This window comes from Perca fluviatilis, chromosome 14, assembly GCF_010015445.1.
Source record: "Perca fluviatilis chromosome 14, GENO_Pfluv_1.0, whole genome shotgun sequence".
NCBI lineage: Eukaryota > Metazoa > Chordata > Actinopteri > Perciformes > Percidae > Perca > Perca fluviatilis.
The window spans coordinates 14,625,256-14,652,591 of NC_053125.1; the positions used below are offsets into that span (position 1 = coordinate 14,625,256).

General features: G+C 39.5%; 1 protein-coding gene across 1 annotated transcript in view; it reads left to right on the plus strand.

The window, feature by feature from the left end:
* LOC120573270 (phospholipid-transporting ATPase ABCA1-like) overlaps positions 1–16,955 on the plus strand; it is a 168,971-nt gene extending 152,016 nt beyond the window's left edge. Inside the window, exons 49-50 of the mRNA XM_039822907.1 lie at positions 9,278–9,521; positions 14,835–16,955. Coding sequence (XP_039678841.1) covers positions 9,278–9,521; positions 14,835–14,963 — 373 coding nt within the window. The 3' untranslated portion in view covers positions 14,964–16,955. The remainder of the gene's footprint in view (positions 1–9,277; positions 9,522–14,834) is intronic.
* Positions 16,956–27,336: the final 10,381 nt, after the last annotated feature.

The following is a 27,336-nucleotide window of genomic DNA, read 5'->3' on the forward strand; positions in this document are numbered from 1 at the left end:
GCTAGCCTGGCATGCTTTTACACTTTTGTTTTGTATGGATAAAACACACAAGGTATAATGTGTTCATCTGAGTGCTTTAGAGGTGCTGGTAGGTGATGACAGAGGCAGGCTAGCTGCTTTGCCTTGTTTCCAGTGTTCATGCAAAGCTATGTTAACCAGCTGCTTGCTTTAGCTTCATATTTAGTGCACATCGTAATGGCATCAATGTTCTCATCTCACTCTTAGCAAGAAAACAGATATAGGGCCCCATTTTAACGATCTAAGCGCATAGCGTGAAGCGCACAGCGTGAAGCGCAATGGCGCAGGTGTGTTTAGGGCATTTCCAAATCCACTTTTGCTAGTTTGACGGTGGAAAAAAGGGTCCGTGCGCTGGGCGCATGGTTCAAAAGGGTTGTACTTAGTGTCTTCATTAATTCATAGGTGTGTTTTGGGCGTAACATGCAATAAACCAATCAAAGTATCATCTCCCATTCCTTTTAAAAGCCAGGCGCGTTTGTACCTTGGCGCATTGCTATTATGATGGTGGATTTGCAGCGTGATATTTTTATTTGTAATCTTTTTTTTTTTTTTTTTTGGGGCATTTTGGACAGCTGAGTCCAGCTGTGTGTATGTGTGTGTGTGTGTGTGTGTGTGTGTGTGTGTGTGTGTGTGTGTGTGTGTGTGTGTGTGTGTGTGTGTGTGTGTAAGCCTAAGCGCATTTTACTAATTTGCTGTTAAAATAAATAATGAAATGCTGCACTCTTGACTTTAGACCAGGTTTTTGTTGGTCAATGGCGCAATCACTTCTCGCTGCCTCAAGATAGCAATACACCAAGAATTCACCTGAGCACACCTCCCTGTAAGACCAGCACACCCACGGGCGCAACAACTGCGTCGGTCTTAAACCGCAAAATGGCCTGACGTAAATACACTTGCGTCGGGCTTTGCGCTGCGCTGGGTGCAAGATAGGGCTCAAAGTGTGTATCCCAAAATGTACGACTATGGCTTTAATATGATTTGCACCTCTCCTATCTATATGCTTTCATGTTTCAGAGGCTATGTAATGATAATGTATTCATTTGTTTTGCTTACCAGGAAGCTTCTTGTCTTAATACACCCACATATATGCCCCATATATGTTGGTGCACATTTAGTGTAGACATCGACATCATCCATATGATTTTATTGATTTCACATTAAAAGGTCTTTATATGAGGCAAATGTGCAGACGGTCAGGTTAGTGTCCCAAGTCTTTCACCATTATCTCGATTTCCCATTTGTTTCTCTACAGACCCATAAATTCTATTTCCACCATCCCTGTCATTATGCACACCCTTAATAGGCTTTGTGCATGTCTCTTAATGTTTTTTGCTATGTCTCCATAACCGATACAGTATTCCATGACCCTAACTCTTAGCACTCAGACCTGCTCTCTGATATTCATCTGACATTTCCCGGCACTTATGCCCCGAGCCCTGCATGTAACCGTGAGACCGATCCATTACCTTAGGTACAGTCCGATGACATTATTACCACTCCATTTTGTGATCTTGTAAGAGGAAGGACATTCCATACGCACGAAAAGAGCTACACACACGACAGGAATATGTGGTGGAGAGAAAGATCAATACACCTGGGATGAGGGGAGGAGCAGACCATTTTTAAAGTTGTGACGGGGATTAGGGGATTCGCCTGGAACTGCAAGGAGGAGGCAATATTGTCAAGGGTATTTCACATCAAGAGCGTTAATGTCACATCATTGGCCATTGTCTCATTGTGGAGAGAAAGGTAGCTTGTAGATGGGGCTTAGAAAGAGTGAGATCGAGGGACAGTTGAGAGGCGTACGGCTAAAGTGGGAGAGTGATTTACCAATCAGACCCCTCCCAGATGTTAGGGTAATTGACAGATTCTCTGTGTCATTTACCACCTGTCTGTAGGGGAAAGAGCTTGTGGTGTAAATGATTTATGAACCACGCAAAAGGTATAGGATAGGAAAGAGCCATGGAAGCGATAGGGGAGGAGGGAAGAAGCAGCAAACCAGGGAGGAGAACAGAGGGTTAACACATGTCCTACTTCACTCAACATGCTATCAGGTAAAAGGGAATCACACATCACAAGACAGTCAACTGAGAGAAAGCCAGATAAGCATGACGTCTACACCGATTTTTGCCGTGCTTATTTTAGATCTCACACGGACAATTTACATGCTGCTGAAATGCTATCTCTCAGTTCTTGCCACACAGTGAATAATTTCTAATTAAGCGTCCCTATCTCCTCAGCGCTTGGTGTAATTAATGTTTCATGAGGTGTGGGACCCTGGTAATGACTGAAAAGGCAATTAAGGACTGTCTTCTCTGTTTTCTTTTCTCGTCACTATCCAGCCACATGTTTGTGCTGCCATGTTGCTTCCGCCCCTCCACACACACACTCCCACTCTTGGCTTAGCATGTTATCCACCACCATTTAAGTTGTTGTGATGATCCAGCGTTGCAGAGTAACATTTAGTATTTTGTTTGTTTGTCTCCACATCTGAGTGCATAATGTGGAAATGAGGGGCTGATTCTCACAAATGCACAAGCTGTTACCAGTTTGCAGATGGGAAGAGTTCCATCAGACAGCAGGGGTTGAAGTAGCAGGGGGAAGCATGCCGATAGAGGCAGGTGGTGTACGCCATCGTCACACGGTGTGAGCGGCTGACCTGTAAGGCTGGGGCTGCCGCTTCTTCCCCCTGTCTCCACAGCCAACGTCTCCCATCTCTTTTTCATCACAAGCCCATGAAAGGAGTGCAGAATCTCGCCGTGGGGGCAGCTCTCACATTTTGACCCCCTATTGCTCACCCTCCCACATTTGCAGCCCTCACTCCCCCCATCGCCTCCTCTCCTTCAAAAACCTCTCACCATATTACCCTTATTTATTCTTCCCTCTGCTACTGTCAGGTGGCAAGGCTTCCAACGCAGCTATCCAAGTGCTTGTTAGTGCTGCCCCCTTTAGTTCAGTGGTGACCCTGTCTTTATCACTCAGATGCCCTTTTGCTACTTTAACAACCCGCCTCTATATATCAATCAAGCCCCAAATGAGCCAAAATAGCCCATTTAAACTGCTAGAAAGTTAGTCAGTAGTGTGAGACGGGCTGAAGAATTGGTTTGGGCGGTGAATTCTGAACAGTCGGGCGGCCATTTTGAGAAGCCCCTTTATTATCGTCCTCCATGGCTGTGAAAAACATCCTCCCTACCTTACCTGATTTTGAGACCCTCAAATCAATCACACTTCCAGGAATTTATGAAAGGCTGACAGAGAAGAGGGGAAATAAATAAGTTTTAAAAAAAATGTGCAAGAGGCTGTAAATAGTGCTTTAGTACAGCAGTGTGCTGGTGTGAAAGCTCCCAGGTGTTAAGTAAACCAAAATGAAGTGGAGGAACCAATAAAAGAAGCTTCAAAGCTCCCCTATAATCTTGTCAGTTAGAGAGGACACCCGCTAGCCGATGCAGGATTTTTCACTGATTGATATCATTCATATCCCCTCTTCATAGAGTACCTGCAGTAAGTACATACCACAGCCTGGAGTCTTATTTTCTCCTTGCTTAAAGCACGTCATGATATAAAAGTGGAGGGTAAAGTGCCTTTAATGCATTAAGATAATGCGGTGTGGGCGCTGGAGAGTTTTTACAAGAGTGGTGTCTAAAAGTTTGGCTCAATCCCCTAAAGTTGACGTTGAGAAGTCCAATAAACTCCTTCCCACTCACTCTGCGTCAGCTCTGCAGGTGTGCCATTAACTAAATAGTTTACGGCATTTAAGTGTGTGTCACCGGCGGAGATGGATGACAAAATAATTCTCTTTACGGTTTACGATGCATGAGAAATGTAGGTGTAATTAAGACTGCTAGAACATTGACAGACAGATGGTGTACTATATATGTAATATACATATTGAGGGAGCTGTCTGCACTCAAAATATACAAACTCTTACCTAATACCCTTGATACCTGGTGAGAATCTTTTATGCAGGAATTTATATTAGTTTTATCAGAGCTTATTTTTGTGCTTACAGTCAAGGCAAGCATCTGCATCGAAATTTGATCCTTCAAGGTCTGCACAAATTGGTATGTGGCTCAAAGGCTTTTTATTATGTGAACTATGCATGTTTGAAAATCGAGTAGTAATAATTTTACAGGCCAGATGATGGCCTTCTTGTGAGATTACTTTTGAAGCACAATATTGCATGCAAACTCCTTGTAAATATGTCTTGACATAGAAGCAAACTGCCAATACTTATCGCTTAAAACTCACTAAGGACAGGTTTAATATTTTTATTTGTACACAATAATCTTCAGTCAAGGTTCAATTGCTACCTTTTATCTTAAGCTTCCATTTGCATTTAACTGCTAATGCTAAACTACTATTTCCAAGGTAAAGAATGAACTTCATGCTTAAGTTTTATTATATTTATTAAGTTACTTTAACTGCTCATAATCTCACTTTGAAACTTCATTATTACTTGAAGTCCCTTGATTTACAGCACACTTTCAACTCTAACCATAACTCACACTGAAAACTGAAAAAGAGACTAGCTTATTTTCAGAAATAAATTTTAAGCAAACTAAAATACAGTTTAATACATCAATTTTCTTTACGTCTTTTCTGGTTGGACAAAGATCCCCTATCTATTCCTCTATCCCTTCATCTATCCTCACACTGCCTATGGAGCCTCTGCCTAGAGCTCTGTGAGCTCCCCCTCCAGGAACTAAAGGCGCTTTTTGGATAACTTCCTGCCTGATCAAAGCGTCAGACCACCCAAGCAACACTGTGACCTCATGCCCCGCGTCCGCCCTCCCCCCTGCGGACACAAATACAAGGTTTGGCAATGACGAGGGTGACCTTTCTAGACTCCCTCAGATGAAGGAAGGCAGCAGAATTATTTTCTGCCTGTCATGCCCTTATCTGTGTCTGGCTGTTGTTTGTTTTAAATTACATGGAAGAACGACTTTCCAGCAGATTCGGGTGGAGAAGAGGATTGAGGCAGAATAACGAAAATGTAGAAAAGAGAACTGCAGCACAGACATTACAGTGTCTCTGCCACGCTGTGTTGAGCTGCTGTATCCTATCTCTAATGTAAAATATTATGAAAAGGATTAGTTGTGACAATGTGGTGCAGTCATGACTTTACATAATCCATTCATTATATTTTCTATGCCATATTCAACCCTAAATTGCAAAGATCTTGCTTTTAGCTTTAAAATCACCATTCGGCAGTTAAAAGCTAGTTAATTGTTTTAAGCTTGCTGCGCTTTTATGTTCTGCTTAGATATGGATATCTAAAGGCCAGTTTGTACTTCTGCATTGAATAGCCTGACGTGCACCTCCCCAGAAATGTATCTACATGTTGCACCGACAAGAGTTCTGGTAGCATTGCATTTCAGACAAGCACAGAAAATTCACCCTCCTTCTGCCTTACTGTAATTTGTTCAATGGTCGTACAGACCATCTACATCTTCTACTGTATTTTTTCTGCTGTAATTTCAGTAAAAGAAACTGTTCAACATTTGTTAGCTCCAACGTGATCTGCTTGGTTTCAGTCACCATTGTTTGAAGTACATGATGAAACTCAACACAGTGGCATGGAAACCCCACTGCCAACTAGCGGTTTTGGCGATGTAATTGTGGAGTGACGCAGACACACCAGAGCACAAGTATAAATGCTCACAACGGCGTAGGCTACAGTGCAGAGCCTATGTACAACTATATATATATACACTTTATTTATTTGAGGAGAGCCAAAACATACAGTGTATCAAAAATAAAATAACTTCTTTTTTTTTAAATAACTAATTTTTTTTTGTGAATATGTGAGGCAGAGTAAAAAATTATGAACATAAAAGAAAGATATTTTTTTCCCAAAGTGCTGCCTGAAGCATATGTGTAGCTGCAGACAGAAAGGAAATAAAAGTAAGCTAGGCAGGGAGATAGAATGAGGGGAAGCTAATTGATAAGCCCTTTTACTGTCACTGACAAGCAGCATTTCATTACCTACGTATGCCCCAAACCATTTCACCAAACCCTTTAGCCACAATACCTCCTGGCCTTATTGGATTTTTGCAAAAATATTTTTGCATCTTGGCTGAGCTTGGCAGTCTTTGGACAGCACATTTCCTGAGCCTGCAGCTATAATAAACATAGGGGGATTATGGTCATAGTCTTGTTTGGATGATAAATTAAGCTTGATGTGTGAGGATGGCTGTGGTGTTATGGTGGTGGTGGCGTCTGATTACAAACTGTGTCGTCTGTTCATCAGAAATTGATGCATCCATACACAATGAGAGATGTACTTTGGCTATACTTTATAAAATGGGTTACTCATAGAAGATTTTAATTGGAGATTTGAGAGATAATTTCAGAACTACAGTCTTTTGGACAGAGCACCTTACCAAGGTAGATGTGCATTTGTTTTCCCACGGAAAATGATCAAAAGAGAATATTACATTGACAAGTACCAGGTCCTACTGTATAATATCCCTGTTTATGCCTAATTGCAGTGGCACAAATGAATCGTAATTATATTAGGATGGAATGTAGTCATGAAAATAACAAATTAGTTTGGATACTAACTAAAGGGAGCCTCTTAAATAAGGGCAAAGCACTGCTACAATTTCGTTTGCGCTATAATACCAGAGTCGTTGAGACCCCTGTTCCTCTAAAGATCGTGATAATCCTGCTTTGCCATTTGCACTTTGAGCTGGTCAGTGTGGAGTATAATTTGAAATGGTTGAAGGTCTGTCCAAAGGGCTGCTGCTTAATGACGCGCTATCATGCAGGGCACCCATAGTTTAATCCACATGATGTGTACTACATAAAATGTTTTAGAGGTTCATGGGGATGCTTTTGATCACCCGTGGTGCGCAGCCCCTGAGGAGATCACAGTGTAGGCACAGTTCTCAGATCATCCCTCTATAGTAGGCTTGATGCAGTTGTGGTCGTGGATAGCATGCTATTCGCTCAATTGCATCATAAAATGGGAAATCATTCTGTCGTTGCTGCATTCTTGTGTGTCATTTTGATGTTTTATTCCCATTGTAAAATTGTAATTTAAATGTGTGAAGATTTAAACATTGTTAATTTTCTTCTGAACATTTTCATACACTGTGGTATCGGACCACAATGCTAACAAACACCAAAATCCTAGCAAGGCTTCCTAATTTTTCCACCTCAATCTTGGTAGTCTCTGTTGTACACCATGTGGCAGGAGACAGCGATCCTGGAGCAACATTAGAATGATAAAGCAGATCACTGGTTCACATGCCAGCTCCTGTAGATTTATGTCCATATACTTCTGACATCTGATCACGAGATGTATCCTGGCATGTCCAATCATAATGCAAGAAAATTCCAGTTAAGCAGGGTTCAGAACTGCCAGTCGATGTGCCTAAGCATGATTCTAAAGGTAGCATTAAAAAGACACTTATGCATTTCTAATGGATATGAATATAAGATGAGCATTCCCATAAACTGTACAATTTATGCAAAGTTACACTATTCTTGCACTGTGGCTCTTCAACTTCAAGCAGTCGTGTTTTAACTAAAGGGACTCTGCTACCCATGGGGTCCATTCATTGTGCTTCTCAGTAGCAGCACAGAGCTTCACTTCCTCTCTCACTCCCTTTGGGATTGTGTAGGCTTGCAATTTATTCACCATATCTCTAATTGCCACTAAGGGAGACTCTGACTCTCGTTGCATGTTGCTCTGTACTAGCCCACAATGGACATTTCCATGAGTAAATCCAACATTAGGGAATTAATTAGGCAGAAAACAATGGGTCATAAGAGTGCTAACGACAGAATAACAAGGCACAGAGTCTTATTTGGTGCTCACAAGACGTAGCATACAACTGGGAAGATGCAGAATGCTAATTAGCTTTAGAGCTTAGCTGTGGTGTATTTTCATCTGTGACAATATGTCATGACTAGGAATATCGTTCATGTTGTAAAGCTATACCAGTATGTCAACTTTTTAAAACTGTGGCTGTTTAAGCAGTTATATCCTATCTGCATTACTTATCATATGCTACCAATAACGTAGGAGTTTTTGTAAAAGATTCTTCAGACAGAGCTTTTATGTTCAGATTGTTAAGGCAGCAACAATTGTTTTTTTTTTTGCAGCTTGATGGCAACAGAACAAGCTGTAAATACAACATTGACATATTACACCTTTTCATTGTTAGCAAACAGTCGGCTGTTTACACATCTAGCAGACCCTGAGGAACAGCACAACATTGATTTGGAGTCGTCTTTTTGGCGTCTCGTCAATATAAATCCAGTATTCACTCTCCTTTTGGCTTTGTTTTGGTTTCCACCAACTTTTGGGGGAAATGTCTGGCTCGTCAGCTAATGCTCCAACCTGTTCACCAGCTACTGTAGTGGCTTTAGTTAACTTTGTCTGTCTGCTGTTTGATGCTGGTCTGGTAGCATATAGCAGCTGTAGAGCTTAAACACCACATAGAGCTGAGGGGATCTGCAGAGTTGGGTGCTAAATGTTCAAAATGGAGTCTCCAGCACAAATCTGTCTCTGTTTAGTGATGGTTGTGATGGTGCAGTGGATATGACACATGCCTTTGGTGTGGGAGACCTGGGTTTGATCCAGAGGTGTGTGACCTCTGAAATATATAGCAATTTGTAAATTGCTTTGGATAAAAGCGTCAGCTAAATGACATGTAATGTAATCCCATGTGATTTATTGGTTGTCAGATAAAACTAAGTGGCTAGCGTGCCTAATTAATTATTACATTACCTATCCAAAACAAGGTACGTTGTATTTTTAATCCGTTTTTTCCTTTAGTTGATATAACCATGCAAAGGCTTCTTAACTAATATCCACCCTTCTCGAAAAAAGCAATTTCTGTTTCACCTGTTTTTTGCTTGACTCAAAATGATGCATTCTCTTACATTTGGTGCAGGAGAGTGTGTTGAAACCTACTATTACTTGAAGAAGTTTATCCATCAGCTGGTGACATTGTTGCAATGTTGTTGAAGTCTAAGCTGCTTTTGCTTCCAATTGCTTGTGACTCACCTGCTCCTCTTGCTCACCACATCCGGGAAGCTTGAAATGGTGGGGAATATGAGACCAATTATATTTTGTCATTTCTTTTGCTTCCCATCTAGTCGCTTTCTTTCATTGCACTATGCCATGACCACAGGAGAAAATAAAAGTTAATTATTTAGGTGACCAGCCGTGAGCAATTTGGCACAGACATGCTTGTTTGCACTTCTGTTTTTGTACTAAAAGCTTAATTGTGGCCTTTTATTCTAGATTTGGAGATGGCTACACAGTAATTGTGAGGGTTGGTGGCTCTCCTCCTGCATTGAAGCCAGTTGAGGACTTCGTCCAGCAGTCCTTCCCAGGCAGTATCCTGAAGGAGAAGCATCACAACACACTGCAGTATCAGCTCCCGTACATACAGGGAGCTTTGGCCAACATATTCAGCCAGTTCACCAGCCATCAGCAGAGACTGGGTGTGGAAGACTATGCTGTGTCCCAGACCACCCTGGATCAGGTAAGGCCCAAACAATTTGATAATAGCTTAGCTTCTACCCATATACTTGCATAACATTTGCCCTCAATTGACAAATGTAAGTGAAACAATGATAGACAGCACTTTGATTAATGTAAATATTCAGGGTATGATAAGATACTGTATATTTCTGCTTATTGCATGAAGTTGGTAATTAGCCCCAGGTCTACATTCTGTCTGCATCAGATTACTTTTCTAGAGGTGAACATAGTGTCCCTTTGATCCTCTCTATAGTATCATTCTCCAAAGTTAGGGTAAAATCAATCAACGGAAATCTCTACATCTCTATCCATTGTAACTACTACACCAGCCAGCAATGCAGTTATTCCAATATTCTGATCTTCATCTCTACCATCAGAAATGGTAGCAATATATTTGCAAAACTTGTTCACAAGTCTTTACCCCCAGGGTCCATGCTTTTTTTTACTTGTCCACATGATTTGCCCAGTGGCGGCTCTGCAGTGGGAACCTGGCAGGCTCACAGACACAGACACACATGCTCTATAATGTGTTTAACATGTCAGCTTTGCCTTTGGTCTTAGTAGCCTAAATTGTGGAAATGTGATTATTTCCAAAGGTTTGTTTAAGGCATAGAGTTGGTGGTGATGGAGTGCCTGTGAATCTAGTTGGGAAAGTTGTTTTGCATTTTGACAAAAAGTGGCATTGAGCATAGAAGTGGAGTTAATAATACATTCTTGAGAGCACAACATCAGTTTTCGCTGATTTCAGCTTGTACAGTAGCATGGGATGCACAATTTGACTCCAAATTTTACCTCTGACATGGGCAAAATTTAGGCTGACTGTAGAGTATCCCGGGGCCATGTTCTATTGTCCAACTGTAATTCTGTGGAGTGCCAGCTCAGTTTAACAGATCATTAGGTCATCAGTTAATGCATTCAGGATTCTAAGTGCTCTCAGTTAATGCACGTCTGCGCAGTCCAGGATAAGATTTAAAGATATATCATTGCCCACACGTTGTCCTCTCCCATTTAGGCTGTCAGACTGACCAATGAGGACTACACTTGGTTTGTGTAGCCAAGATAGTTCAGCCGCCAGGTCCCAGTATTGATCAAGAATCTGGACTGAGGTTTTCTTTTATATAAAAAGCTCCACCAGCCATTTTTTTTTTTTTCCAGCACAAGAGCATTAGCTAGACCCCCTGATTGGTGAGATAAACTGAGCCCTGCATGTTATGCACTGGCTTCACCTTGTGTTTTCCAAATGGCCCCAGGGACCTGATGCAATCAGGCGCTCAGAGGTGAGTGTGAGTGTGTCTGGTCTTAGCCATTAGCTCAGCAGCAGGTGGGGGGTAAGGATGACCTCTGAGGGGTCCAGACAGGTCATCGGTCCACTCCACCATGGGGGCGCCTCTTCTTGGATTTAAAAAGAAAATGTCCTGACAGATGTGAATATGGCCCTGATGTGAATGTGGCCCTGTTTTTCTTTAAATCAAATTATGTGATATAAAGAATACCAAGAATGTTAAGCATTTCATTATCAACATGATCCCCCTGTGGATAACCCCTAATTTAAGATAAAACCATCACATTTTGTGGCATTATTTAAGTAGAATATGCCCTTTAGGCAATTACCCCACCACGAAGACAGGAAAGGAATTTATTAAAAGCTAAATGATTTAACCTAGTGTGGTTTACAGTCAGATTGGTTTGTAAGGATTTTTATCAGAACCCTGTTTCTACTTCACAGATCATTGGCGTCAGCCAATACTTCTACCTCCAACTTTGCGTAATGTCTGTTTTAACTTTTTCGTCAACTCGCCCCACATTCAGCACTGGTCAATATTTACCAGATAGGAGTCAGTAAATAAATCATACTTGGATCAGGAGGTCACAGTATTAAAACACAGAGGGGAGGACTGGAGAACCTGTGGAGACCCAGACTGTCACCTTTCAGCTTGTGATTTATAGAGAGTAGCCTTGACCTATAGTATAACACCAGTCTTGCACTACAATTAATATTGATCCACACAGCCTGGAGCTCACGCGTTAGCGCTGATGGCCAAGACTGCAGAGCAGATGGAGCATTTGGAAAGTGTGACTTTCTAAACTGTCTTTTTGATCTATATTGTGTCGAAGGAATGTAACGTGCTTGCTACTTTATGTGTGGACAATGGTCCACATTCAACCTTGCCTCTACTGCACTACTGAAGCAGACAACCGTTTAGTTACTTATTATATGAGGTCTTAACTATCAACTACACTTCCCTGTATTCTTATATCCAATTTTTTTTACTTCAATATATTTTGCAAACATTTTAGTTTCATTACACACTATGATTAAAAATAATGTAAAGTAATTTGACCTCTGAAGAAATACTTAGGGTATAACCCTTTTCGGAGTTAATGTAACACAAACCCTTCCTGTCTATTATTGTATTAAATACTTCTTCGCTTTTCCAGCTAGAGAACAGTCCTATTTTTAATTCCTTCCCCCTATTATAAGCTAACATGCTCTCACACACTGTGACTATTGTATTGGTAATTTACAGTCCATCCAATTACCTCCTAATTATTGTAAAATTAGATGCATAATATAGATGCCTAAATAATATATTTCCCAGAAAAAGATGAATTATAAAAATATCAATTAGGGGTAAATGATAATGTGTAATGATGCTTACAAGCGAATGTAAATGTCTATTGATGCTTTAATTATTTATATATATGTAGTGTGCATTAGTTGCTTTTTATTTTAAGCAATATGTGAATTATTTAGTATTTTACTGTAAAATAATACTGTGATGCCATTCAAGGCATGTACTCATGGCTTATAATGCATAGTGCAGTTGTTTTTTTCCACTTTTAGACCAACAGACAGCCGTTCTTCCGCTGCTAAACAACATTTCAAAGTTGTTGTCGTATTAAACGCAGAGCATGACCATGTGGGTGACATGTATGTAAAAATAGCCGTTTTACATTTAGCAAGAACTCTTTTGGTATACAGGAGAGGTTAATTGGGTGATTCACGTCCTTTCCCTCCTCTGTTCTGCCTCAGCGGGCATCAAATAAACACCCAAATGTACCCTCTGCAATGTAATTAATGCCTTTATCCATCTGTTATTAAAAATGCCACTCAACAGCACTGGTGCATGACGTTCAGGTCATGAATGGATGGTTGGCTAAATACAGAAAGTGTACATTATGAGGAAAGTCACATCACAAAGCAGGGGATGAATTTACCGTGGTCATCTCAGTCACAACATGTAATACCATTACCATTCTAGGATTCTTACAGAAAGTGAAATACAAACAGTACTTCTACACTACTTCTACTTCTATTGCAAAACTATACAGCCGTAACTATCAATATGAAATGCTGTGCATACCTCAGCACATCAAGCCAACATCAGCCAGTGGCAGGGTCAGAGGCCGAGAGAAATGGGTGGAGGCTGTATTTGTTGCTACTGTCATTCTTATCCTCTTTTTCATTCTCCCCTGATAAGATGCTTTGACAACTGACCTTGACACACACTGGTGATGGTCTGACATCACACACACAGAAGCATACTTTAGCCTCAGGCATTCTGCAGGCATAGCTAGCTCCTTAGTTACAAGATAGTCTGCTGCTTTACTTTTTCTACACCCACCTAGCCCCCAGCTCCACAAGCTTTAAGGTCAGGCAGCTTTACATATGTAGGTACTAAATTCCAATAAAATTATAGTTTTATTGTAGGATAATACATTTTGCTAATGCTTTGGAAATACAGTATATGAAGTGGCAAGATCCTGTTTTACCATGTAGTAAACAAAGAACTATAATCCACTCGTGTAGAATCACACATTCTTACTGAAAGCATAACAATTTGATTTTGTGAAATCCTGTGTTTAAATAATCTGACGCCTTAGTTTAAACTGGGTCGGAATAGTGAAAGAGCAGAATTTGCCACCGCTCATTACTACCGCCAAGCAGCCCTTGAGCATGCATTTAACTCTAGCTTCAGCTGTTCAGCTGCTTGAGGCCAACAAATAAAGTAGGGCTGTATTTGTGCTGGGTTGCTCCCAAAAGTGACTTTAAAACAGTGTTTTCCAGGAAACAAGTATTTGTGCCCACTAAGTGTATCCTAGGTAAAGAAAAAAGTTAAATTAGTTAGTTAAATTTAGGAATCTTCAGTTGTAATAATACTTTCCTGAACGGACTTGAACCGTAACATCAAGGTTGCGTCTTATGATCCGTCCTTAACATAGTAACACTGAGACCAATGCACTTTAGATGTGCTCTGTTTTTTAAAAAGTTTCAATGTATATAACTTAATATAGCCTATTACAAGAGCAATAGAAAATGCCTCCTGTCCACACTTTCGCTACCAGACGACAAGATATTACCCAGTAGTGACAAAGTTAATACATAAGAGGAAAAACCTCCTTCCTTTGTTCAAAAAACTGAATTTACTATTGTTAGACTTTTTCTCTTTATCATTAACATAAAACTATAAGGCAACAGATTATATAAATTGGCTAATTAAAAACAGAAGCTTCAAAGGCCGGCAGGATAGGTCTTTATTACTCTCACTTCATTATATAAGGTTCTTAAAAACAAAAGCTCGAAGGACAATATTATTTATTTCTGTTCATTTATGCTCTTTACTGTCTGTCCCATTTAATTTATTGGCGATGTAGCTATGAAAAATGATGTAATTCATAGGGAGTCTGAGTATTTTCTAATGGAATTGGTCTGGGTGACTTCTTTATTTATTTTTCTTTCATTGAGTTTTTAAACACAATCACGTTATTCACATATCCTTTTATATTCACACAGCCACTGAGAATGTTTGAATGAAAAAGCAATGCTCTTATCATTTTATATGAGTCTCTTTGTTGCTTTTTCCTGTGGAGTAAAAACTGTGTAGCTTTATTACAACAGATAGCTAATGCTAAGAGAATAAAAAGCCTGGACTACAGCGATGTTTACAGCACAATGAAATACACACAGCCTTTTATGAACGCCATAGGATTGATTTCTTCTGACATTAAACGGGCATCACAGAGAGAAGAATGATTGTTTTATTCTCTTTCTCAGCTGGTCAAAGATGTCAAACTGACATTCACTGTGTGAGCCTAGACGCTTACTTGATGCTTCATAGCCCTTGTCTGGCAACTCATTCACATGTGCCCCTTGTCTGTATTGCTATTTCTGTTTGTTTTAGAGGCAGAGAGTGGCAAAAAACGAGATGGGTAGAGATATGTCCACAGGCCCTTCAGTACTCTGTTCAGTATACTTTCTTTTTTTATCTTGCATTTGCCTTTAATAAGGACCTTCTTCTCCTTGGTATTCCAGGTCTTTGTGAACTTTGCGAGACACCAGCATGGAGAGGAGGACTCTAAGGCCTATTACAACGCAGTGGACACTTCAGATGAGCTGCCACTGCAGTCTCTGAAGACCTCCCAAGAAGCAGAGAAGGTGTAACGCCCATAAGACACGATGCACTTACAGTGGGCCAGCACTATATCTTAAACAACTTTGAATGGGTGTTTTTTGCTCAGCCTTATTCAGTCTCCAAGCCCAGCAATGCCTGGTATTGGTCAACAATGGCATGCAATTGTTTGTGTTGTCTTTTTCTATAATCATTTATACCTAAGCTTAACCAACTAATCTAAATATTTACAGTTTACAGTGAGTGAACACTGCAAAAAACTTTCCAGCTCATTAAGTTATCTCTTGCCTGTAATTAAATCCTAAAACCTTGTTTTCTTAAAAAAAGAATATTTTAATTTGTCTACACAACCATGTGGTTGGAATACTATATTTCACAAAGGCTCAACAAATGAGACAACGCCAGTTTGATTTTGTTTCGAGTATAACGCTTACCTTATCATAGTGTAGGAGAATTTCATGACCAAATGATCATCTGAAAGCATACATTGCACAGCATTTGCGATACCTCAGGATTGAACTTCAAATTGTATTACATTTGAGATTTGTTTACGTTTTCTGTTGGTTATAATGTTGATATGTTGCACTGTAAAACTATATAAAAGAGAGGAGCTTGCCCTGATTGGTGGGTGTGATCAGGTCAGATATTGGGCACACATACATATTTATAGACACATCACTAAATATCAACAGGCAACTAATGTCACACAGAATATGTTGTCCCAAAACACATTAAACCTCAGTTAGTTCCTACCTCACATTGTGATTTGCTGACAGGTACTTTAATGATTGCCCCTAAATAGAAATGATAACAACTCTGTCAGATGTGCTGGCTTTGAATGTCTGAAAGAGCCTCTAATCAGCTGTAGATGGTGTTTAATTAAAGTGATTGAGGTTACAGCCGTGGGACAATGCAGAGTCAACCAACTGTCAAACATGTTAGGTCTGCAAGAAAGACAACACCTCCCATGTGTGCACCAACCACCGACAACTGCTATTCAGAGCCTTTGTGAATGTAACTACACATATCAGAATCATTTCTCAAGAATATCTAATGAATGTATGAACAACAACAGATTTGTATTTTATGTAAATGTTAATGCATTGTTGTGAAATCTATTTTAATCTATCACTTATTAGCAGAATCTAAATAAACTATCCCTGAGATTATTTATTTTGTTTTGTCATAGGGCATGGTGGTGTTACCACCAATATCAGAGAATATAGCACTCCCCCTCATACAGGTACAGTGATTTGACACAACGTGCCTTGTAAACAATCAATGGACCCTGGAGAGCAGCACGCTTTATTTACAATGTTAACACGTTTAAACTATGTTATATTATGCTAGTATATAGACCATTTTTGATTGTAATTGTTGCTAAGCCCTGCCCCTTAAGTTAATATAGCTACGCCTATTAAGTTTACCATTTAGATATATGCAGTTTACAATGATAACCACTCAGAAACAAAACAAAGAATGTTTTTAAACTGTAAAATGACCTGTGTGCCATTCTTTTCTTTTTTTTTATTAAATTACACAACATAGAGTAGCTGTAATATGTACAGATATTATATTGCAAAATTGGACAAACAAAATCCAAAACTGTCAAATGGTCTATACTGCATATGTCAGACAAAATATCACTCAGGAATGTGCAATTTGGACTCAGGAATATCTACATCTACATGTAAATGAAAATAATTATTCATAGCTGCATTCTTATTCTTTTCAACATTCTGTTCTGTACTGTACAACACTGAGAGATTGTAATTGTCCTAACAATTAAAAACCTGAAAGCTCTTATGCAGCTTACATTACTTGGCACTTACTTCAGAATGTAAATACTTCTTTACTTCATCCATCACAGACGCTCTGGTTTACTTTTCGACCTCCACATAATTAGTATGCTGTGCTAAGTCCTCACATTACTATCATGCCCGCTGCAAAAAATAATGAATCCTATTTGTACTGAATATTGCTTCACGCCAAGACAAATTATTAAACATTTGCACAAATTGTAATGCGATTGACTTTAATGTTTGCACATTTTTGTATTTGTCCACTGATTCATTGGATCCCAGTAACTTTCTACATGCTGTCTTATTGTCATGTCCTCCTTTTCACTCCTTCATGTCTTTCCATTTGAGTGTAGCTTTCAGTTGCAGGCTGACAGTTGTTGAGTCTCTCATACGTCCATCCTTTACCTGAGACGATGGGATGCTAGAATTCAGACTGCACCAGAGTGGTTAAGGCAATTTATTTCACATTTAGTAGAGTGGAAGAGACATTTTGTCTGCCAGATGCCTGACAATGAATATATTTTCTTGTCAAACTATCACAAAGACTTTTAGTGTTTCTTTTTAATTTATTTTCCTTTTTTTCTCCTGCAAATTCAAATATAGTATGCCTTAAGCCAGTATAACCAATTGTTTTCTCAATTTCATTTCAATATGACAATATGTAGCTCTTGTTTTGGGACAGCCTGCCCTCCAATAATTCATTAAGATGTCTCATTTTTATGTAATTCTAAAAAACATACAAATTTCCTGTTTTTTTCCCCTCAGGATAAGACAGTCAAACCTCGACTGATCTATTTAAGTGTCTGCTCTACTTTCAGTCTAAATTATAGAGATGCATGAATATGAATTTTCTGTTTCCTCTCTCAGCTGCAAATGTATTTGTTAGTTTTTGCTTGTGAGTGGCAGTCAGATGAAGATGAGGACAGCTGCAATCCTCTAAGTCTTTCACCTGACTAAAGTATTTATTATGTCTTTATTTTCTTGGCCTGCAGACACATCTCAAAAAAAAGATCTTTAATGACTTGCAGCCTTTGATTTGTGTGTGTGTGTGTGTGCGTGTGTGTGTGTGTGTGTGTGTGTGTGTGTGTGTGTGTGTGTGTTAATGACCAGTCATTAAAACTTCCTGAATGGAAAAACTCATGTGTACTATGGATTGTGTGATATAAATACACTTAATTACATATGTAATGGGCTATATATAAAATATAGTTACACTATATGCAGTATAATTAATAAGTTTGAGATTATTTTAGTGACAAGCTGAATTATAAGTGGGTCATTAACTGTATAAGAAATACCATATATGTATGTATGTATATACATGGTTTAACTTGAGTTTAGTTTGAGAGTTTATGTTTGGGCTCTTTGCATGTATCACACCTCTCGTCTTTCTTTGCTCATTAGAACTCCGAGCTCTGGGGCACAGAGGCAATCAGTCAGCTGGGAACTTCACGGATGCGATAAACCTTGTGTCTTAAGGTAAGATTACTTGTCACATTCCACCATTATTCCCTCGCATTATTCGTCCCAGCGTAATACTGAGAAGGTTTATGAGCAGAGGTTCCATTACAGAGCAGGAGAGTTGGGTGTGCAGGACTGAGCGTGCATGCTATTAATTCATATGAGCCATTCTGTCACTGTGGTTTTTTGTTTAGTATACTGTATATTTTCAAACGTGCACAGCCAGGCCTGGTTTTTCCCATGCAGACCAAACTATTAGAGGCCTTTCATTAAATAAATAAAAAAATATATATATATATATCTATATATATATATATATATATATATATAATTTTGTTGTCCTCAACCACTTAAAAGAAAATGCCCTTTTTCTGGGCAGTAGTAAGCATTATTATTTGGCATGAAATGATAGAGAGTGGGAAAATACACCCAGGAACATACATAAAAGGTATTTTCCATTTCAATGAATTGAATGCTGCACCAGTTTTTTTTAATTTTGGATGAAGTTTGTTATTGTTTCTCTGGCAGTGTATCCTCATTTCTTCATTAAATTATTCGGCTTTAGTTTAGTTCACAAGTTTGCAAACAGCCACATATTACACCGATAATATGATTTTATAGCTCTGACATACAGTGTGCTGCTCTTTTCCATGACTCAGCATTTTGCCGATCTCAATGTCAAGTTACAAGAATACAATAAAAGGCATTGTCAACTGAAATGGGAAGATTACAGGAGTTAGAGGAGATTCAATGATCTGCTCGGCAGGCGTGCTTTACAGAACTCTCCTGTTACCCTTTCAGAATGTAATCACCCTTTGCTGTTCTTGCTTGGGGCTACCTGTTATATAGGCTGCCTAGAATAGGTAGTAATCGGCTCAATGTCTCTGTGTATCTCACTGTAGTTAAACTACTGGAGACACTTTGGAACAACTTGTACTTTCCGCTGTCAAGTGATCTTTTGTATCTTATATTTTAGTATGTTTTAGTTTTCATGTTGTTTTTATTACCTTTCTCTGTCGTAGTCTCAACTAAACTCATTAGAAAGATGTGGCATCATTTTTCAGAATGTTTGATCTTGCATAATGTTGAAATGCTTTGTTGTACTTGGAATATGAAGTTCCAAAGTACCCTAAATGTTAAATATTAATTAAACAAATTAGACCTTATGGGCACATGGGTTGCTCATCCGGTAGAGCATGCGCCCATATAGCGTGTCATTCCCCCTCTCTCTCTCCCCTTTCATGTCTTCAGCTGTCCTGTCAAATAAAGGCCTAAAATGGCCAAAAAAAAATAAACAAGTTAGACATGAAATAAGAAATGGGGTGAACAAATGGAGACAAAATATATAATATAGCCATGAAATTGTGGGAAAATGTAATGTTTTTAAAACTCAAGTAATTATGTTAAACTATTCACATTAAGAAACATTTTTATATCATATCATCTTGAAAGTCTTCATCTGTCATTCATGATGAACAGGGCTCATTTAGACCAAAGCTAATCACATAGAAACAATGTATTGACTTACTTATAAAATGGCGGCACTGCCCATCATTTGGTAACTTTATATTCCTCCACATTGTAATCATTTTTCAACAGGCATAATGCTGCTACAGACTAAGGTGTTCAGCAGACTTGTAACATTTTAATATTAACCTTGCTGATGCTGTTGGAGACAACCTTTGACAAATACATTACATCTCACTAATGTAGCCAAACTGAAAAACAGGTTTGACTCAGACTTTTAAAGTAGCATACTTAATACAATATCAAGATGCAAAATCTTTGCAGGCTACAATACTAAACCAACAATTTATATTTTTACTGAATTAAAACATAAAACACATAATATTCACATGGCCTGTGGCTATAACAATGTGCCGCCTGAAGCTGTTCCTCACTTAAAAGTAAAGAAGTTGACATGTGGGGATAGCAAGTGTCCCAAATCTTGAAAAAGTGCCCTTTTTAAAGCCTTTGTTGTGATCGGAAAGCTATTTTGACACCTAATTATGGTTCTGAGTTACTTTATGTTTTTAACTATGAACTTTCTTTAACCACTTTTTGATTAATGTTTTGTTATTTATGTATGAAATAATTTATATACCTATTTATCTCCATAAAAGTGTCTAGACTGTTTTCTGCAAAAGGGACATTCAAACAATGTAATTAGTAAATGATAGTACTGGTTAACATAGCTTCATGAAATCTTTCAACGTTGGGATTTCTTTCTGTGATTTGATGTTTTTTAGACATGAAACAGGATGCATGGATGAAATTAGACACCAAAGGGGATTTGATTTGAATATTAAATATATTACAATTTAGATTTTAGTTAGAAGAAGTACATTTTAACTGCTGCTTTTTAAAGCTTGAAAGATAGAGCTGCAGGTTGGTGGGGGGGGGGGGAGACTGGAACAGCCCCAAATGTGATCACATTTTATTGGGAGAGAAAGGCATTTGATTTTCATTAGGAAAACCACAATCGTGCATTTTGTTATACATTTATAACAATATATTTTTTACACATCCAAACACACAAGGTAACATCACAGGAAATACGTATGAAGATATGCATATCTAAGGTAGATAACATTTCAGTAACAGACCTATTAAGTTATGCACCACAGTCAAGGCTATTTTCTAAGCTGTTGCTCCAAACATTACATTTGCAGAGAGAAAGAAAAGTCACGGTTCCCTCCCTGCAGTCAGCCTAGATAAAACATTCTATCACTCAACCATCACACATTTTCTATCCACCATAATATGAAAAGTATTTGAAAAGAATGAAAACAATTGATTGACATAGAGAAAAATGAAAATAGTTCCGAAACAACTGTAGACCTTTTTCACAGAAGACATTTTTTTTAGACATGCCTCAGCAGGAAATCAAATTAATAATGGCTGAATTCAATTTAGCTGCTTTATCTTCACGGTCCTGGTACTGGGCATGCTGGCTCACTGTCACACTGTCACGACTGACTGGGACCCTTTTATAGAACAGAGCCTTCGTTACTCTTATAAGTAACACTTACTGCTGTAACCACTATGAGTGTAGTAATTGCTCATCAGATTGTTACGGCTAGTGAATGCTGTGTATGCAGTCGCTCAAAGCTGAATTGAATGCACATTTCTTCTCACTTTTGTCTAATTTAATAATGTCCAATAATATATAATTTGTGAGAATTTTTTAATCATAATTGCATAAAACAAAACAGGCTGAGATGTCATGCTCTGTCTTTTGCATAGGTCATTTTCATTATGACTGATGTTTTCCTGTATCAACTAAACTTAATGAAAATCTGGCATATAAATAAATGAGCAAGTCCAGTCTGTGTGCAGGTGGTATTTATGCTGTGGAAATGAATGTCAGCAGCTTCTTGCAGACAAAAGAAAAGAGAAAAATAAATGCTGCGTTGACTTTGGACTTTTGGTACCCTGCATTTCACACAGGGCAGACTCCAGTGTGGGCTGTGCTGTAAAATATCACATGTTGGCTTTTGTTCTCCTCTCCTCTTTCAGTTAATTGCCTTTTTTGACATTTGTATGCATGCATGCCACGCTAAACTCTCCATCTTGTCTCCTGGTTTTATTTAAAGGATGAAAATACCATCTTGTCTTTCTTCTTTCTGTGCCCTTTTCTCCCAGTTTAAGATAGGACATAACAGCTTCCAAAACATATTTCTTTAACAGCCTCTGTTTTATTGCAGCCATTATAGTATTTGTTACTGATAGTTCTGGTTTTATTAAGTTATAGTTCTTTAATCCCCGTGCACTCCTCTGACGTGTTCTAGACGCAGCAAAGTTGGTATTCAGTCGTTTGTATGCAGCGCTGCGTTGAGACTATTTTGAGTCTGAGCTCCATACTGCCTACAACTATATGTGGCTGACTGACCCTTGTGGAAGCTTGTGTTGAGGCACCAGAGGGGTTTTGATGGCACACTCTGTGACAGGATTCAGTTTAATCAAATCTCTAATCTTTAACAAGGCAAGACTGTGTCAGAAATAGCCGTGATGACCAAATATGGTCACACTTTTAGTCCAGGGCTATTTAACTTATAACAAACGCATTTTTTTCTCAACAGCCACCCACCTCTCTGGGGCTTCACGCTGAGGGATGATGAGGGTTCGAGCTCGCTGTGTGGGCCTGGACTCCCTTTTGATTGGTGTTCATTTAGGATCTCCTGCGGCGATGAATGCTGCAACACCGCTGCGAAGTCATTTCTCAGCACCCTCCAGCGATTCTTTTCCTGTCCGGCTGCCTCCTCCAAACTGCTGCTTGTCTTTGAAGGTGGGGTTTCCTGTCACAGCACCGTCAGGCTTTAACTGCCTGGTGCGCTAACTGATTATGGCCATTTTCATAATTTAGTTTTCTTTAAGTCACCTTGATTATTACCCTTCCACGATTACATTGATGGAAAATGAATCATCCACAGAAACACTGAGGACAAACCTGATCAGACGTTGAATCAAGCCAAGTACTTTACATTACATACATTTTAGCAAGAACAAAAACCCAGTTAATATGACTCAGTAATATGTTTACCTCCATTTTCTTTCACTCAAGAAAAAAAAGCAAGTAGTTGGGCAACATAAAATGGACCGTACATACATTATTATAAGCGTAATTGAATGTTGAAGGCCATTTTGTTCTTACATTACAAGCTTGTAGTCTTCACATATATTAGATTTATCTAAGAAGAGCTGTTGGCGAAAGCCTTTTCAGTTATTTATAAAACGTTGTTGAGGATGTTACATGACATTCTCATCTTATTCTTAGTTGATAACCTAACATGCTGGTTGCGGGATTTGGAGATCACTTATGTCAACCTCCTCAAGACTTCTGTGTAAGAATGTAACACGTCATGGTGTGGAAAAAATGTTGCCATTTCACATAATCCAGGTAGAACTTACATTTCCTTTAAAACATATTTGGCAAAAGAATTTGGTAGTATATCAACATAATTTCTTTAGGAGACAGACTAGAATTATCTTGATTAATTTAGTTCATGCAGTTTGTTTCTGTTTGTTTCAGTTCACAGTGCCAAGCGAACCAGGGCTGAGCAACAAAGCTCACATAATTAAATCATTTGCTGGACAGAGATTGTGTAGCTTGTCTTCCAGAAAGGTTAGAGGGTCTGACAATCGGCTAAGTCAAAACAAATCTGATGTCACGGTAGTCCCTGTAACATTAGAAATGCATGTTGTACCATTGTATGCTGATGTCTAAATTTCAGTACATTTATATACAGTAGAAAGAAAAAACATTCTACCTTCCAATCAGGCAGTTTGTGGATTTGAACAGTATTTTAAGCATGCAAACATGTGCTCGGAAGAGACTTCTGACAGCCATATCCTAGTTTTTCCTTCCAGAATCCTCCTCTTGCATCTAGTTGGGCATGTTTTATCGTTTTGTCTTGTCTACTCTAGGGTGCCTTGAAGTCTCGGTAGTGGTCTTGACTTTGTATGTGCTCTTGTCTGGAAAGTGATGCGCTCGCTTGAAAGGGCACCAGTAATGTCGTTGACAATAGAGGCAAAATAACGAGCAGGCTCTTACTGCATCTATCCACTTCAAATCCTCACTGTCTAATGGGTTGGTGAAGAGGCTCGGTTTACCTACAAGTTTGCTGGAGGAGGATAAGGGGTAGGGGAGTAAAAGAGAGGGAAAAGAAAACTGAAGGAGAGTTCACAGCCCAGACACTCTCATGCCCGGCTGTTTTTCTTCTCCCTCTTCCTAAAGCCTCCCAGCGCTTTCCAATCTGTTTTGTACCCAGGCATGCAACTCCACTCCCAGTGTTTATCTGACATCATGAAGGGTTTCAGCTTCCCTCGATCCGCTGACAGCCCAAACCCTTCAGTGTGCACACATAAGCCAACTCGGCAGATGACAAAGCGCTGCTGAGCCTGTCGGCAGAACCACGCGGCTCCCAGCATGCTTTGCCCTCAGCACGTCACCTACCTGGTCTGGCACAGACTCAGCCATGGAGACCACCTCATTATTCACTTTGACAGGGTTGTATGACCCAGCAGCTACGCCCAGGCTTGTTGTGAGAGCACGAGCAGATGCTTGAATCTGTAGCCGTGGCACTGTTTTCAAACTGCAACTGAGTAAGGAAGCCTCTCGTACTAAACTTCTACAGTAAATAAACTGAAAGACAAATTGTCTAGTTAGGGTAGTGATTTATGTTTATTTTAACAGAATCGTAATTGGTGGGATGCCACAATAGTCGAGCTAGAATTATAAAAACCAGTCTGACAAAAACACAAAGTTTAATTTTTATTTGAATTGTTATGCAGTGCAGAGTTAGGGGTTAAAAAGAAAGCCAGGGAAAAACCTATTAATGCACCACACACATCTGCCTGCAGGTGCATACTGATCAGCAAAGCGTCATTGAGCTCAGTATGATTTACCCAGACCTTTATTTTGATGGAGTGATTCAGGGCCGCACTTGAAGAGCCCCTTGGTCTCCCTTTTTTTGCGAGTCTCCTCATGAAATACCAGGTAGCAGCCTGTTTCTAAGGCCTGTGGCAATATGAGCAACACATTTTCCACAGACGGGGGATTTTTTTGGCATATATATATATATATATAATATTTTCTTTCCTCCCTTAAATCAAACAAAGGTTTGACCTTACTGTCGTTGGAATACAAATTAGGCGAGACAGAAGGCCCCTGTTTAAAGCCAGATCTGAATAGGGTGCCACAGCTTGGAAACTAACAGTATCAGCACCCTGCACTCTCACAGATAAGCGCAGTCTGCTAAAAAAGAAAGAGATACATATGTTTACCATCACTTTACTTTGCTGCATCAGGGAAAAACATTTTTTAAGGACTCAATATGGCTGACCTTCAAAATGCTGCAGCAGCTGGACAAATAATCCTTATTTTCTTATGAAAAGGCATAATCTGACAAAAGCAAGCATTGATATTTTAAAAAAGACATCAAGCCATTATATTGCTGTATCAAAACCCCACTGTGACTTTAGTGGTCACCTCTAAAGGGTACATAGATTTTTTTTTTCTGGCTTCTAGTTTAAAAGGCAAAAAAAGAAGTTATGATGATAAATGTGCCATGCTTGTCAACATATGTCTTGTATGTCTCCTGTGTAGTGTAGGCCTTTATTTCAATATAAAATGTAATGTAACCGTAACCTAGTGAGCAAACTTGGATTTTAATTCCAGTATCAAGAGTTTTTTCTGTGTCGATTAAAAATAAATAGACCTATTTTAGACATTCCTGCCACGCCAACACCTTTCTTGCTCAGTATCAAACAGGAAAGAGGAAGTAATCAAGCTGTGTGGACTTACTGTATATGACACATTTGTTCCTTGTGAAATTGATCTACAAATCATGCTGGTTCCCTCCTGATGAGCAACTCTACAGAACGTAGGAATGAATTGTGAATATGTTAACCATTAGGCTACATACCGTACATTAGTATCATTTGCTGTTACTTTGTTACCACTACACAGTGTTCATCAACGACGGTGTTGCATTGTATCCATAGCAACAAGTGTAATTGGCCTTGATCCATTAGTAAAGCAGGTGGTGTGTGTGTGTGTGTGTGTGTGTGTGTGTGTGTGTGTGTGTGTGTGTGTGTGTGTGTGTGTGTGTGTGTGTGTGTGTGTGTGTGTGTGTGTGTGTGTGTGTGTGTGTGTGTGTGTGTGCTTGCATCTGGGTTTGTTCATGCATGTACAGGCAAGAGAGAACAATGTCCTACTGTGTGTGTGTGTGTGTATGTGTGTGTGTGTGTGTGTGTGCGTGCGCGTGTGCGCGTGTGCGTGTGCGCGTGGTGCCAGTAAAAGGCCAGGCCAATCGATCAGCAGAGGCTTAACAGCTTTAGTCAAAGAGCACATTTCGGCTTGCCGCTTTACGCTCTGTGGGCTTCCTGTGCCGTGGTTGTTCTATTGCTGAATTCAAATGTCCAGACTCCGGATGGGCGGACTGAGATTTTAGGGAGTCTGACAATGATTGAAGTGCTCACCATGAATACGTGAGTTTGCAGGGATGCAAAGCTGCTCTGGAAGGCTGGATGGGACAGATGTAGCCTTGATGACGGTCAAGAGTTTATATAGGAGTTAAAGGATTTCCTCTCTGGTGTGTTTGCATTCCAAGATAAATACGGAGTTAAAGTTAACACATTTCAAAAGAATCGTTTTTTTTTCATTGTGAACTCCAACTTTTCACCAGAAATTGAAGACCTTGTTTCAGACCTTATTCCAAAGACAAGAACAAGCCCCCATTATCTGATGTCTTCATGATCATATCAACAGAGCAGTGAACTGTGTGAAATCCTAGTACAGTCTACAGGCTAGTAGACTGTGTGGAAGTCCACGCAGAGCCTACACCAAATATTCGCATGAGAGCCCTTGCAGACTAAATTAATGTTGGCAAAGGCCTGCCCCAACCCCTCTGAAAGCCCACAAGTCAGCACGTCTGGGCGAGTGTGGACTTTTGGATTCAGCACATCTTCTCTCTTCACCCCCTCGAGTTGTCTTACTGCATCTGAAGCCTGTAGGGAAACAAGAGGCCATAGCAGAAATGCACAGCTCGAGTATGTGACTTTAGCTTAGAGTGACAAGCCTGATGTTTGTGTTGACACCTTGATTCATTTATAGAAGTTACATTTTCCTATATACTTAAAAACTCACTCTACCACCTGATTGTGATGTATTTTAAAAGACTATATAGGTAAAGAAAATCTCACATCTCATGAACTGTTTCAGTGTGTTTAGGGGCAGCAAGTTGGTTATTTGCAACAGAAAATACTTTGTTCTACTATTGTAGGTGCACACAAATAGAAGAAATAAGCTAAAATGTAACTTAGCAACAAATTGCTTTTCAATTATCATCAGTAATTGATTTGTTCTCAGAGTCAGGTCATTCATTATCAACCGAAGCCACATTTCTGGAGTCATTAACCGAGTGTTACAACCTGCACATGTTCTTATCTTCACCTCGCTGTTAGACAGTTAATCAAACCACTTTACTCATCAAATGGACCGCCTAAAACCGAGCACAATGGCTCTTGGCTCTGAGGGGAGAGAGCTCTGCAACGTGTGCATGTGTTTGGTCTCGGCCTCGCAGCTGGTTGTTTGTGTTTCCAGCAGCTTTGATTACCGTGCTCCAGCCCACTTGGCGTC